Source organism: Bactrocera latifrons, unplaced genomic scaffold (assembly GCF_001853355.1).
Source record: "Bactrocera latifrons isolate USDA-ARS-PBARC rearing strain unplaced genomic scaffold, ASM185335v1 scaffold_102, whole genome shotgun sequence".
In the NCBI taxonomy this organism is placed as follows: domain Eukaryota; kingdom Metazoa; phylum Arthropoda; class Insecta; order Diptera; family Tephritidae; genus Bactrocera; species Bactrocera latifrons.
This window is the reverse complement of record NW_017534431.1, coordinates 869107-883020: the sequence shown is the minus strand read 5'-3', so window position 1 is coordinate 883020 and position 13914 is coordinate 869107. Positions and strand designations below refer to the sequence as shown.

The 13914-nt window shown below is 34.6% G+C and overlaps 1 protein-coding gene across 2 annotated transcripts in view; it reads right to left on the bottom strand.

Annotated features, from left to right (window-relative positions):
• Positions 1-13914, bottom strand: part of LOC108968072 (glutamate receptor 1) — a 102732-nt gene that overhangs the window by 74780 nt on the left and 14038 nt on the right. The window contains exons 2-4 of one of the 2 annotated variants that reach the window (XM_018931842.1): positions 13578-13730; positions 12956-13083; positions 8439-8568 (exon numbers count right to left, since the gene is read on the bottom strand). In XM_018931842.1, coding sequence (XP_018787387.1) covers positions 8439-8568; positions 12956-13083; positions 13578-13730 — 411 coding nt within the window. Of the gene's footprint in view, positions 1-8438; positions 8569-12955; positions 13084-13577; positions 13731-13914 lie in introns of those variants that run through there. The other variant, XM_018931848.1, reaches the window with a different exon arrangement.

The window sequence follows — 13914 nt, the reverse complement described above, 5'->3', positions numbered from 1 at the left end:
AAAAAAAAAAAAAAAAACCATACAAACTACATTTATATATACTCATTGTTGGCATAGTTTCACGTACATATAAAAACAAATACACATTTATATTACAGTTCTATAATATTATATGTATATGTGTTTATGCAAAAATTTACTTGCTGGCATCTGCAACAATTCCACATACCCGAAATTTTGCCTATAAATTATGCTGCAAATTTTATTGGCATGAAAAGTTGCTAGCGAGGATAAAGCTTGAACCTACTAGTTGCCAAATACGTAGTAATACAATATCTACCACATATATAGGTATGTCATATATATATAGTATACTGATGATATATCTGAAGTATGTTCATATGTGTTGGTGCAAAACACTGCAAGCTATGCTGTATTGTCTTTGCTACAAATAATGGCTGTCTGTGATTCTCAAATGCCTCCGTATCCTGGCATTCACATGCGTATATATACATAGTGCGAGTATATGCAGATGTATAAATTCGCATGCATATTTGAGCGCATTTACATACATATACGAGTAATAAATATAGATGTTTGTGTAGGCAGGCAGATAGTTGAGATCTTACTACACAAAACTACGATACTTGGTTTAACCTCAACATGTGCATGTGTTTGTATATTCTAATAAACAATTATATCTAAGTTTTGGTTTAAACTTGCAAAACAGCGTACAGCATAATTGGAGTAGCAGTCTGCAATATCTGATGTATTTCTGTTAATTCCAAACTTGCAACATGCAATTTTTTTCAAATATCTAAAAGTGTTTACTTGCTGTAGGCTAAGAAAAATCATTTTTATTTTCTTTTGCAATTTGTGTTTGTTATTTACATACATATATATGTAAATATTCATTTTACATTTTAAAATAAGTCTTTCTTTAAATATGTTATTTTTTTTTTTTTTTTGTTAAACTGTATAGGAAATAGCTTTCGGGAGTTATGAGGAGATTTGTGCACTGCCAAAGGGTTAGAAGTATGTATTTGTATACCGATTCTGTGGGTTTCAATATTTCTATCTAGCAGCCCAAGCATTTGTGAGTAAAAAATGTTATTTATTTTAAGGGGATACATGGCTTTACGGGTTTAAAAAAATCGAATTTTTGTATTGTTTTATTAAATTCTAAAACACATTCTAGAACATTGTCCTAAACTTTCAAGTTGATCCGAGTAATAGTTTCGGAGATACAGACTTGAGAACTTGTGCGCTCGAGGCTAGCTAGGCTAAGTGCGCCGTCTTTAAAACACGTTTTTCTAGAAACTGTGTTTATGAAGTTGGCAAGACTTCAGGTTACAACGGTATTGAGATTCAATTCTTAAAGACTTTAAATAAGGCATTTTTTAAGGTTACAACTATTTGAAAAAAAATATCGCGAAGGTTTAATTATTTTTTATAAATGTCTGCCAAAAATCGAATTTCCTCTTCCAAGTTCTATGGTAAGGGCTTAACCTAAACCATGTATTTTTTTACTTTAGATAATCCTGTAAGGAGTTAACCTGCCAACGTGCGCGCATTTTCTTTCGAGAATACACCGGAAATGGCATCGTAGTGATCTAGTCTGAAATATTTTTCCAAAAATTAAAAAAAATTTTGTTAATACTGTATGTTTTTAACAATAAAAAATTATAATAAAATATTTCCTTTTTTATGAGAAAAAATTTTTTGAAAAAAGGTTGTTTTTTACCCGAAGAAATCCATGTAACCCCTTAGTAAGTCTTATATCACGTAATAGCTTGCTTCGGTTTTCTGTTTCTATAGCATCACTATCGTACGTAGATTCCCATTAATAAAAGGTTATGGATTCTGAAAAGGAGTCTGTGGATAGTCGCTTTTATCAATGTAGTACTGTCAATATGAATCTATTTTCCATGTTTAAAAAGCCTTTAAGAAAGAGTTTCGATTTCGTTTTCCTTACTTTAGAAAACATCACTAACACTTTTTAATACTCTCACAAAGCGTAAGCAAGCAAATTCTTTGCGCGTTTTCTTGCTGTATCAGTTTATACCGAGAAAATTCGGGAACATGTATTTGGGGGCCACTAGATACTTTCGGGGCAATCAACTACAATTTTTACTGGACATTAATTGGAAGATTGGAAGAATTGGAAGAAAATGTTTTGACATATTCGAAGTTAAAAGAATTGCAAAAGTAGTATCGGTAACTCAAGTTCAACAGCTTTCTTACCAGCTAAATCGGGATAGCACTGTCCTGACTGAAAGTCCATATTTATTTTAAGAACAAAAAGCTGGCAGTTCTATGAGAAGATTCGAATATACAAAGGCGGCTAAATAACAACCGGAACGGATACGTGAAAAACTTCAAAATCTACCATAAGAGAAGGAACTAATAAAAAAGCTAAGCTGTTGGTATCAACAAAGAAAGTCCAACTTGTACAGCATTTTCACACATCAACCAACTTCCCTTAGAATATTAAAAGTACACTCACAGTCATGTTGTAAGAAAATATGTCGACTACCAAAACTAAAGAGGACTGAAGTGGACGCAAGCAATTTATTTCTGATGTCCTGTGTAACAACCATATTTATTTTATGTACATACTCGTATCTATAAATGTGTACTTATGTGATGTTCTTCTGAAACAAACAGCAATTTCATTGATTGCTCTTGCCACCATTATGAGGCAAACGACCACCCCGAAGGCAATTTGGGTTGCGGTCAAATTTGTGTTGCCGAAAATTTCTTACATCACACCCTCAAACGGTGTAAATATTAGACTCTTATATAATATTATATTCCAACTTCGATATATGCACGGTATATATTAGAATACAGTATATACAAAGATATACATATATGTACATATGTTGTGCACAATCTCAATTACCTCCGTTTTTATCTTCAGCGCTCAAATGGCTGCTGGCATGTATGACAGATTATTTCCAAAGAGGATTTGTTCTTACTTGGGAAACTTGTTTATTTTTTTAACAAAAAATATTTGTTTAAATAATCAACTGTCTGTTTACACAAAATGCAAGTCAAATAAAATATATGGAATATTTAATTTGTTGTTGAAATTCTATGGAATTTAGAAAGTCATTCGATAGTCATTACTTTAAATATATATGTAAAATTTAATAAATTTTTAATTTAATCAAAGCATTTTTGGATAAATTCTTTGAATTTATTAAAAGTGGTAATTAAGTTTGTACTGATTTGACTTTCTTTATTAGAAAACAATGTTTCCCATTTGTTGACAGTGATTATAAAGAAAAATTGTAACTTTGAGAATGTGAGAAGAATAAATTAAAAATGCGAATAAATAAAGAAATCGTCACTTTGCTTTCTATAACTACGCATTTGAGTTTTTTGTATAGAAAATTTTAAATACTAGTATAAGAGGCTTTGCTTTAATTAATGTTAGTTGTTGACATTATGTTAATTTACACTTAGTTTTTAACTTATGGATAAACTAAAAACTAACACTTTCCAACTCTTAAGGGGTTGTGTGAGTTTCATCGAGCAAAAATGGGCATATTTCCGATATATTTAAATTTCGTATAAAAATGTAAATATATTATATACTCAGGCTTCTCATTATTCCAAAGATACATATATGACAAATATATAAAATATATTTAAAACTGAAACGTAAAACCATTACGAAGTATTTTGGAGAGGCCCTCGGAAAAAAGGTGCATCCACGGTGCATTCTTTAACTTTGTTTTAATTAAATGCGAAAAAAGTAAAAATTTGTAGACGAAGAAAAGAGAGCAGTCTATATGCCATAGGAGGATGTGCAACAATTAAGGTATTGCTGTCTTTTAGCGAAATGATTAGCAAATTTCGGGCCTAGACTTAGATGTGAATAATGAAAATAGTAAGTGTAAACTCTTGAATAAAATATTATTTGGTGAAATTAAAATAATATTTGTTTTAGATTTCACTCAAATGATGGGCCTGATAAACTTTTTGAAAATGAATAACCGTCGTACAGCTGGCAAAAATATGAGCCCGAAAAATTAAAGAAGCCAATACTGTAACAAAATTAATAAAGCGATATCCAGAGAGAAGCTACCCGAAGTGATGTGAAAATACAAGATGCGTTCCAAAGACAACAGGATCTTTTTGAATCTAGCGTTTGTGGCGCCATCTACATTTTGATTAGTGCGTTAGAATTTGCTATCTTTACCAATTACTTAGTGAGAATTTCATGACATTTCTTCGATTCAACATTAAATTTGGTATTAAAATTGGTAAAACTTTTACCGAAACGTTTCAATTGATGAAACAAGTTTATGGCGATGATTGCCTACAACATGTGGGCCAATCAAAATCGGTGATAACCGGCAATTACATCAAAACTATGCGTGAATTCCTTAAAAATCAGCCGACATCATTATTGAAATTCGTGTTAATGGAATTGAACATCTCAAAAACATCGATTTATCGCATTTTGATCGAACATTTGGGCTTACTAAAGATGTGTGCACGATTGATTCTGCACAAACTGACTGACGGACCAAAAATCGTCTCATCGAGGGACGCAAAAATCGCATTTTAACCATTAACCACCCTCGTATTCACCTGATATGGCACCGTGCGACTTCTTCCTTTTCGGACAAATGCAATTGCTCATGAAAGGAAGCGTTATACAGACTTGCTAAAACACTTATTTTGCCGAAATAACCATTTGTTCTGTGTTTTTTTTTTTTTTTTTTAAGCCCTGTACTTTGGAAAGCACCATAATCTCACCCGGGGAATGTGTTTTTATATGTGTGCAGTCCATAGCTGCAATTACAGCTGGGAATTTCGAATTCGGAAAATTCTTATTTAAGAGTGTTCAGCTCATTTCGATTTTTCGGAAAATTAATATATTTATTTCGCAAAAATGCAATATCATGTGATATTACTCCGACAACTCTTCATACTATGGCTTATTTTACACCAAGGATATCTCCATTCATACGTATAGTATAAATTTATCAAATTTATATTATCCTTGTCGTATACGTTCACTTTTTTGCACAGTCAAAACCAGTTCCGAAACTTTACGGGATCATACATTTGGAAAGTTTAGACGATTACTAATTTTTTATTGCCGGCGATTTATTATTATATTTTAAATGTCCTAAACGCCGACCTCACTTTTAATATCAGATTAAATATTATATTCGCAAGACATAAAATTATCAGTGAAAGTAATTGCCGATCATACTTTCACAGAATCAGTTGTTATTTGATTGGTAGTTAACCAACATAGATTGGGGGTTTAACTAATATCTGTTTTTATTAACAAAGCAATGTTAGTTAAACGTGGTTGGTTAAACCATTGGTATTGGTTGACTGATAACTGTGAATTCGTTATTAAATCAAGGCACAGGTACATAGTTAATATTTAGTTAAATATTAAAAAAAGCGTAGATACTAGAAATAAAAGCTTGCACAGCGATTTAATATCTATTTTGCCTTCACGTCGATTATAAGTTCTACTGATATTAATACTGGCGACCCACCACCCACCAGGCGACACTACTAGATTCAAGAACACATTTTTTTACTCTGTGTATATACTACTTCGACTACTTTAGGATGGAGTCATGTGTAGAAGTTCGCGTAAGTGAGGAAAGTTCTCTGATCGCCATTCACTTTTGAGTGGCCAAAATCGATTCTCTTACATATGACTCAAGCAGCTCACGACCTCCGGTCTTTGACCAAGTATCTCCTGGGTAGCCTAAGAACATCCGTTTGAAGGCGAGCTAAAGTGAGAAGGCCAAATATCCCCTACATGGGGTTGTGCGCTGGGTCTGGGATGATATTGATATCATCGGCCTCAACACTCGCACCGTTAATTCTGCTTTCTCCAGACTGGACAAGGAAGCAAAACAAATAGGCCTGGCAGTGAACGAGGGCAAGACGAAATATCTCCTGTCATCAAACAAACAATCGTCGCACTCGCGACTTTACTCTAACGTCACTGTTGACAGTCATAACTTTGAAGTCGTAGATTATTTCGTCTATCTTGGAACCAGCGTAAACACCAATCAATATCAGCCTGGAAATCCAACGCAGGATAACTCTTGCCAACTAGCAGCTGAGGACTGCCAACTAGGACTGAGAAGGCAATTGAGAAGCAAAGTNCTCTCTCGACAAACAAAAACCAAACTYTATAAGTCACTCATAATWCCCGTCCTGCTATATGGTGCAGAGGCTTGGACGATGACAACAACTGATGAGTCGACGTTGCGAGTTTTCGAGAGAAAAGTTCTGCGAAAGATTTATGGTCCTTTGCGCGTTGGCCACGGCGAATATCGCATTCGATGGAACGATGAGCTGTACGAAATATATGACAACATTGACATAGTTCAGCGAATTAAAAGACAGCGGCTACGCTGGCTAGGTTATGTTGTCCGAATGGACGAAAACACTCCAGCTCTGAAAGTATTCGACCTGTCTCTTATACACATCTAGATGTGTATAAGAGACAGGATTTATGGTCCTTTGCGCGTTGGCCACGGCGAATATCGCATTCGATGGAACGATGAGCTGTACGAAATATATGACAACATTGACATAGTTCAGCGAATTAAAAGACAGCGGCTACGCTGGCTAGGTTATGTTGTCCGAATGGACGAAAACACTCCAGCTCTGAAAGTATTCGACGCAGTACCCGTCGGGAGAATCAGAGGAAGAGGAAGACCTCCATTCCGTTGGAAATACCAGGTGGAGAAGGACCTGGCTACGCTTGGAATAGCTCCGTAGCGAAGCGAAGAAACGACTGGCGCGCTGTTGTTAACTCGGCTATAATCGAGTAAGCGGTGTGTACGCCAATTAAGAAGAAGATATATGCTACTTCAATGTATTGTTAATGTACATCTATCACACATGAAACTTCTGCAATCCTTAAGCCGTTCAGATACTTTCAAGGGTTTTTCAAATTAAACGCTACAAAGGTAGACGGTAGAGGTAGACCAACAATTGAGCGTATAGTGGAAAATATTCCCGTTTCCGTGAGGCAAGAAGTGCCCGTAGTGTTGAGAAAGACCCAAATTAGTCTCTCACACTTCGTTCTCAAGCACTGGGAATCTCCGTGACGTCGGTTTGGCGGATATTGTCAAAAGATCTTGGCCTACATACTAACAAGATCGAATTGACGCAAGAAGCCGCTTGACCTCTAGACTCTTCGTATGTTCGTAAACTGACACTCTTTGTTTCCAGGTTTTGGCGAATTTATTGAAAAATATTGTAAATTCAGACAGCAATGCCAGTTGACGACGAACTTCATATAATGATAATTGTATATGCTGTTAGGAGACGGAAGAAGAGGAGATAATAAAACAAATTCTATACGAATACGAGATTTATATATAGGAAAAGTATCGCAACTACGGTATCGGTCGTGTGTTTCTTGGCGACATCTCAAAAGCTGTACAAATAAAACGTTTCGTACTGAGTAACTCCATAGGAAGTACGGAAGTGTGATGTATAATTTAAATGAAATCTATTTATAGAACATTTTGTCAGTTTTAATTCCCTTTTTCAATAATTAAAGTAAATCAAGGGAATCTTCATATTCAGAAAAAATTGGGCAAAAATCTAAACTGAAGTAATTATCTGCATAATTATTTTTCGTTACAAATGAATGAGAGACACAAAAGCAAACCGCAACTATAGCTTGGAATGTATGATTTATATCAATTTGTAGTCAAAATATTTCGTATAACGTTTGTTTTTATGTATTATTTTCTCTAACTGAAATTGAGTGGCGATTACAAGCAAGAATGGCCTACAATAGAAACAGAAATTTGTTTGTTAGTAAAAGTGTGCAGTTTTGCCTCATAAATTATTGTATTAATTAATTCGATATACTCGTTGTACCATTCAGCAATATCACATTAAATTTCAAAAATCCTTTCAAAAGATTATGGCATCCGGTTGAATTTGCTTTCTAGGCGGCGGCGTATGAGTAACATTTCTTACGAGAATTCACAAATTAAATTCAACCAATTTGCAGTATTTTAGTTGTAAACAATTAATGAATACACAATTTCTTTTACCAATTCAGACACTTACACCCACACAGTGAAGGATTTTTATTTATTGAACCTTTTATATATACAACAGCGCTCCATTAATGGAGCTCTGGTTTGATGATGGTTTAATGTTTACTCAACAATAAAGCTTCATTTACATTAATACATAAATTTAGCGATGCATAAGCAAATTTATGTTCGCTGTAGTAGGAGACTTGACAAATTACTATCTATCATAAATATACAGTTCACGCATTTGGCATGAACAAAGTGAGTGAATGCTGTCAGTGGGTTAACGGCTTGTGAAAATTTATTTCTTACTTGCCACTACGTAACTGTTAATGTATACATATATATATCAAAAATTGTAGTAAATATATATGTATATATTTGTACGCACTTTTTAATATTTTACGTAGTATTTTTGTTTAAGCATTTCGTACTTACCATCATGTGAGTCGTAGAGATAAATTATTTTACGCCATCCATAAAATTGTATTGTGTCGATAATCGCCTGATGATAATCCGGGCGCATACTTATGGCATAGTCGAGGAAGCCAGATGAGGGCGTCAGCACCTAGCAGGAGCGTGCAAGCGTATACGAATTGACGGCACAGTAAAATTGGGATTGCAAAAAAGAAACAAAAAGCAAATTGTGGTGTGAATTGAAATCGTGACTGTGGCGAGTGTCGAGTACAAGCAAAAAAGGCAGTCGTTGGCGCAGAAAAGTTGTGACAGCAGTGTGAGTAAGCAACGGCGCCGAGGGTGGAAGTTGTGTGAGAGTGAATCTGCCGCCGCACAACTATAGCGCTATTACGCATACACACTTATAAAATGTAATTTTTTGCGGATATTTTATACATATTTACTATTTATCTTGTTTCTTGGAAAAAAAGTTATTTTTTATGTTTCAGTTGCCTCATTGCTTTACTTTTGTCGAATGATTTATGTTGATTGTAATAACAGTGGTTTAACGCCGGAGTAGTAGCCTGGTGTGTTTGTGCCATGACGATATTTCTGAATTCGAAATGTTGTGAGAACTGCGCTGCTATGAAATATCAAAGGTTAAGGAATTAGCTAATGCAAATGTCAGCTGTCTTTCAGCGTGACGAACTTCGCTGTATAAGATTTCCCTAACAATCAAAGCCTTAGTTATAAAGACTTGCAGAGCTCTCATCACAAACTCGAAAACATTTCATACAATCTGTGCATGTAGTGGCGTTCACAGTAAGCTGTTAGTAAATATTTATGTAATTGCTGCTATAAGCATGGCGTCTGCCTACAGCTGTACCAAAGCCCCCACGGACCAATACTACTTCTGCAGTTAAAGCAGCCATTGGTGTTGACGCGGGTGTACAACTGAGGTTTTCGACACTACGCAATATTATATGCTCTTTAAACATGTTACTGGTTCGTTAGGTTTCAGACTCTTTAGCAGGGGTGTTGCTGTTCTGTTTGTATAAAACGAAGTAAAAGCTAAATTTATTATGATTTGTGTGCTGCGTACAGTTTTGGACATTTATAACTTTATTAAGAATTACATAAATTTTCGGCAACGGCTTATTGCTACCGCAGGCCTTTGTCCACACTTTTTTGATGCTTACAACATAGTTCCTGGCGCTTTGTGTGCTGTTGTTTTTCAAGACGGACACGGTCCACTCCGCCAAATGGAGACATCTTTATTGTTTTAGTTAAAATCTGCGTTATTACCACTGAGGCGTATGATTTACATTTAATAAAAATATGATTAAATAAAATTTATGAGCACAACATAAATCTTATGCAATAAAACAGCACATTATGAAGCATATTCGAATTTAAGGCGAAATAAAGTGAGCAGATGTTGAACAAATGTTCCGCGCAGATAAATCTTTTTTGGATTTTCATTTATAACTCGATACCTAGGGACATTATTACATTAAGCTCAGTTTCACTTTGTCAGTTTGTCAGTTTGACAACTGGAAGGTTAATAATAATGTGTTGAACATGTCTCTGAAACTTTAATTTCTGAATGGCAGTACTTTCTACGTCTATTTTTGGTTCCCGTTGTTTGAAGAGAAAATTTTTTAAAAATATCTACAATTATATCTTAAATGTTTTAGTCATTGGCATTGATTAATTACGCGTAAAAACAAAATAATTTGTAGTTAATTTGTATTAGCTAAGACATCTTACTAACACTTGGTATTAATATCATCCATCAGAAATAAGTTCAATAAAGACAACCTGACCAGCAGCTAATCCAACTGTATTCCAAAAATAGTAAGATCTTTTTATTTAAATCAATCGATCAAATAACGTTGCAATTTGAGCGGAAGCCGAAAAGACTATGTGAAAGCAGGTCGAAAATCAAGGTTATGTTGGCAGTTTTCATGGATTATCTAGATTTCTGGGTATTCAGCAAACTCAAACCACCGCTCCGGGAACCATTGAGGGATATTCTGGAAATTGACGTTAACCATTGTTTCGAGGATTGAAAAAAATGTTGGAACATATATGTGTTGGGGCAAAGGGTGACTACTTTGAGGGGTGGGATATAGATTTTGAAGAATAAATTAATAATTTTAAAATAATGAAGAAAGTCTCTTTGCTTGAATATAAATGGGATAGAAAATTGCTTGGATATACAAGAGAATATAATTAAGTTAGGCAAATTAATCTCAATTGCATGTAGCGACAGAAACTGCGAACAAACTTAACCCACTTTTTATATCATAATAAGACAGAAAATTTATGTTGGCCAAGCTATCACACTGGCTGACCAACAAATAGAAACCAAGATCAATCAAAAAAGAGAAGAAAGAACGGAAAGATGTTATTATATTTGGAAATTGAAGGTCTGGATTGATATCATTGATTTTTGATACTAAATATTATTTTATAAGAGGGGTGGAACTTCCCAGAGGGATAACTTCCAAAATCAATGTTTTCAAATTAAAAAAAAAAACGCATAGATCGTTTCAAAAAACTCAGCCATTTAGCACCACTTTGCCTACAGAAGTAAGTATACATTTTAACTGACACATTTTTATAAGGTACAGTATTGAAATAATTCCATGAGGCTCATTCACGAATTCAGAAAAGTTTGTGCATTTCGATTGTGCATTTCCTTCAGCAACTATTTGTATAACTAAAACAGAAAACCTGACCGCTCAACGGTTAACATCCAGCAGAAAACGTATTACTAGTACTTCTTAGCCACGTTTTTTTATATAAAGAATTGACAAGTGAAACTAAAGTCACTTAAAAATGACAAAAAAAAAATGTTTTCTGTACGGTAGGTGAATGCTATAGTGATGAATATAGATAATATGTTCTTAGATAATCCCTTCATTTAGATTGGTGAGGTTATACGAAGTGCGTTCATTAAACAAAAGGAGATTTGCTAATTTTTCTAAATTTATCTATATGCGTTGAAGTCTTCAAAATAGTCCCCAGCGATATATTGCAGCGCTTATTCTGAGCGTCGAAACACTTCTAGAACTCAAGAAGGGGTATAGTCCCTAGAGCTTAGAGCGATGCGCTTTTAATGTTATCTATGATAGTATCGCCTTTTAAGGCTCTCCTCATTTTCGGAAATAGAAAAAAGTCAAGCAGCTGCTTAAAACAAAGTAAGAAATGAATGCAGGTAAAATTTGGGATGAAAAAAAAAATTGGGTTCCAGCACACACTTTAGTCACTTATATGCTGCAATAGCCTGATCTAAACAGTTTGTTAACTTGAACAATAATCCACACACAATTTTCTGAAAATAATTTGTCAAATAAAAGTTTTCCTTCCTTACAAGAGCTTGATTCTAATCATTGAGTTTGTATGACAGCTTTATGCTACATTTATCCTATATCGGCGGTTACGACAAATGAGCAGATCCTTAAATCTAAAGAATGTGTGAAAAGTTTCATATCGATATCTCAAAAACTGAGAGACTAGTTTTTGCATATACAGCCAATCAGACAAAGCTTAATCTACACAGCTGGCCACGCTGATCATTTGTAATTATATATGTTCTATAAGGTCTCCTAAGCTTCCTTTTAGATATTGCCACCGTCGTTGATGATAAAAAAAAAAAAAAAAATAAACAGGATGTAATTTAATAAAGCGGATCTTATTTTATTGTTTTTTTAACCATATGCTTCTAAAAGTATTTCAATGAAATGAAGTGTGAAGTGAAAATACATACTATCAATTGATTTGTATTTGTTTTAAATTGTGTACAGTGGCATGCGTTTAAATGTGCTTTTATTGAGTTTAAACGAGTGAGAAACTGATTTAAATCTAAATCGTAAAACCCTTTGTTATAGTGGCACTTGTTATTTTAACGCCATGAGTGGAAAATTTGGGTTTGCAGTTTGTGTTTAAATATATATGAATAGGTATGTTTAAATATACATATATAACTGTTTATATAAAAACAAATATTCGTATCATATTGTGCAAATTTCGCTACTAGTTTTTGTTGCACTCAACCACTCGAGCAACTGCACACTTAACACATTTCGGTAGCGACAATATGCCGCAAAAAATCCGCTGCTCGTATAAAACTGCAACAAATACAAAACCCTCAACACAAAGCAGCGCGAAAAGTAAAAAACAACAAAAGAAACGAAAAAACAATAGCAGCAAGTCAAGTGCGTTGGAAAAATGGCACAGCGGCAGCTGCAGTGCTTGACTATCGATATTTTCACGAAAATACCACGTTTATTATTTATCTGTGTGCGCACACACATACACGAGTGCGCAAATGTGTTAGTGTTTGCTTAAGTGTTAAAAAGTTAGTATGCACAGTGCTGTCACACTTTTTTCCCATTTCAAATATTCGCGCTCGCACAGAATTTTTTGCTTTGCACATTTGCATTGTTTATGTATTTCTATGCACTTTTATTTATTTTTATTATTTCATAGTTTGCTTTTTCTATTTTTTTGTTTGCCTTATGTAATATAACTGGTATGGAATTCCGGCTTACTTTCTCTGGAAACCATGGCGTCACGAATGGCATTTGAAACGTATTGCTGTACGAGTGCAATGTATCAAATGAATCCGGTGATACAGCGCCCAACATGGAATAAACGCCACGCGAAAATTGATTGCATACTGTGAGGCGCATACGCGTGCATACCAAAACGTGTTGACGCGTTTGTTGTGTCACGTTGTGTTGCAGCATTAAATATGAGAATAGAAGAAAAACAAACGCACATAATTAAAAATTGTTTTTGTATCTTTGCAGATATGTGTGTATATGCTTGTGTGAGAGTGAATGTTGTTAAGTATGTTGCGTAAATGCATGTGAATGGGGATTTTGCTGTTTAAATCTGGAAAATGTGCATAATTAATCAGCACCACATTGACAGCAGTAGGAATTGTAGCAGCAGTGGCAGCGATAGCATTGACAGCCGCAGCGCGCTTGCGGCAATCAACCAGCGAATGGCACACATTCGCTTGCGCGTGCGCTTGCCACAGCCACAGTTGCCGCACAAGGCCACCATACTGCAGTCACGTGATCTACTTAAATATGTATTATACATCGATGAGTGTGTTTTTGTGTGAGTGAGTATGCATGTTTGAGTAGAATTTTCGCCTCGACGTACTTAAGCGTGACAATTTAAATGCATCCGCCGTATTGATGACATCCACGTATGCTTGCAGCTCGAAACGGCGTGACGATACGTTGAGATTGTGATTGAGCATTGCGTATTTAAACGCAGATTGCACCTCATCGGTGCCTTGCTCGAATATGGCGCCTGAAAAATAGAGAAGGGAACAAATTTAATATTTTTCTTAAGAATATGCTACAAATTTTTAACATTTCATATTACGAAAATTTTTAATTAATATTTGAAGTGAACTAGAAACAATTATATATATTCAGTGTATTATCTTAAAAAATAGGTATTTTTTGAAGGGTTAGAGTTTCTATAAATTAAT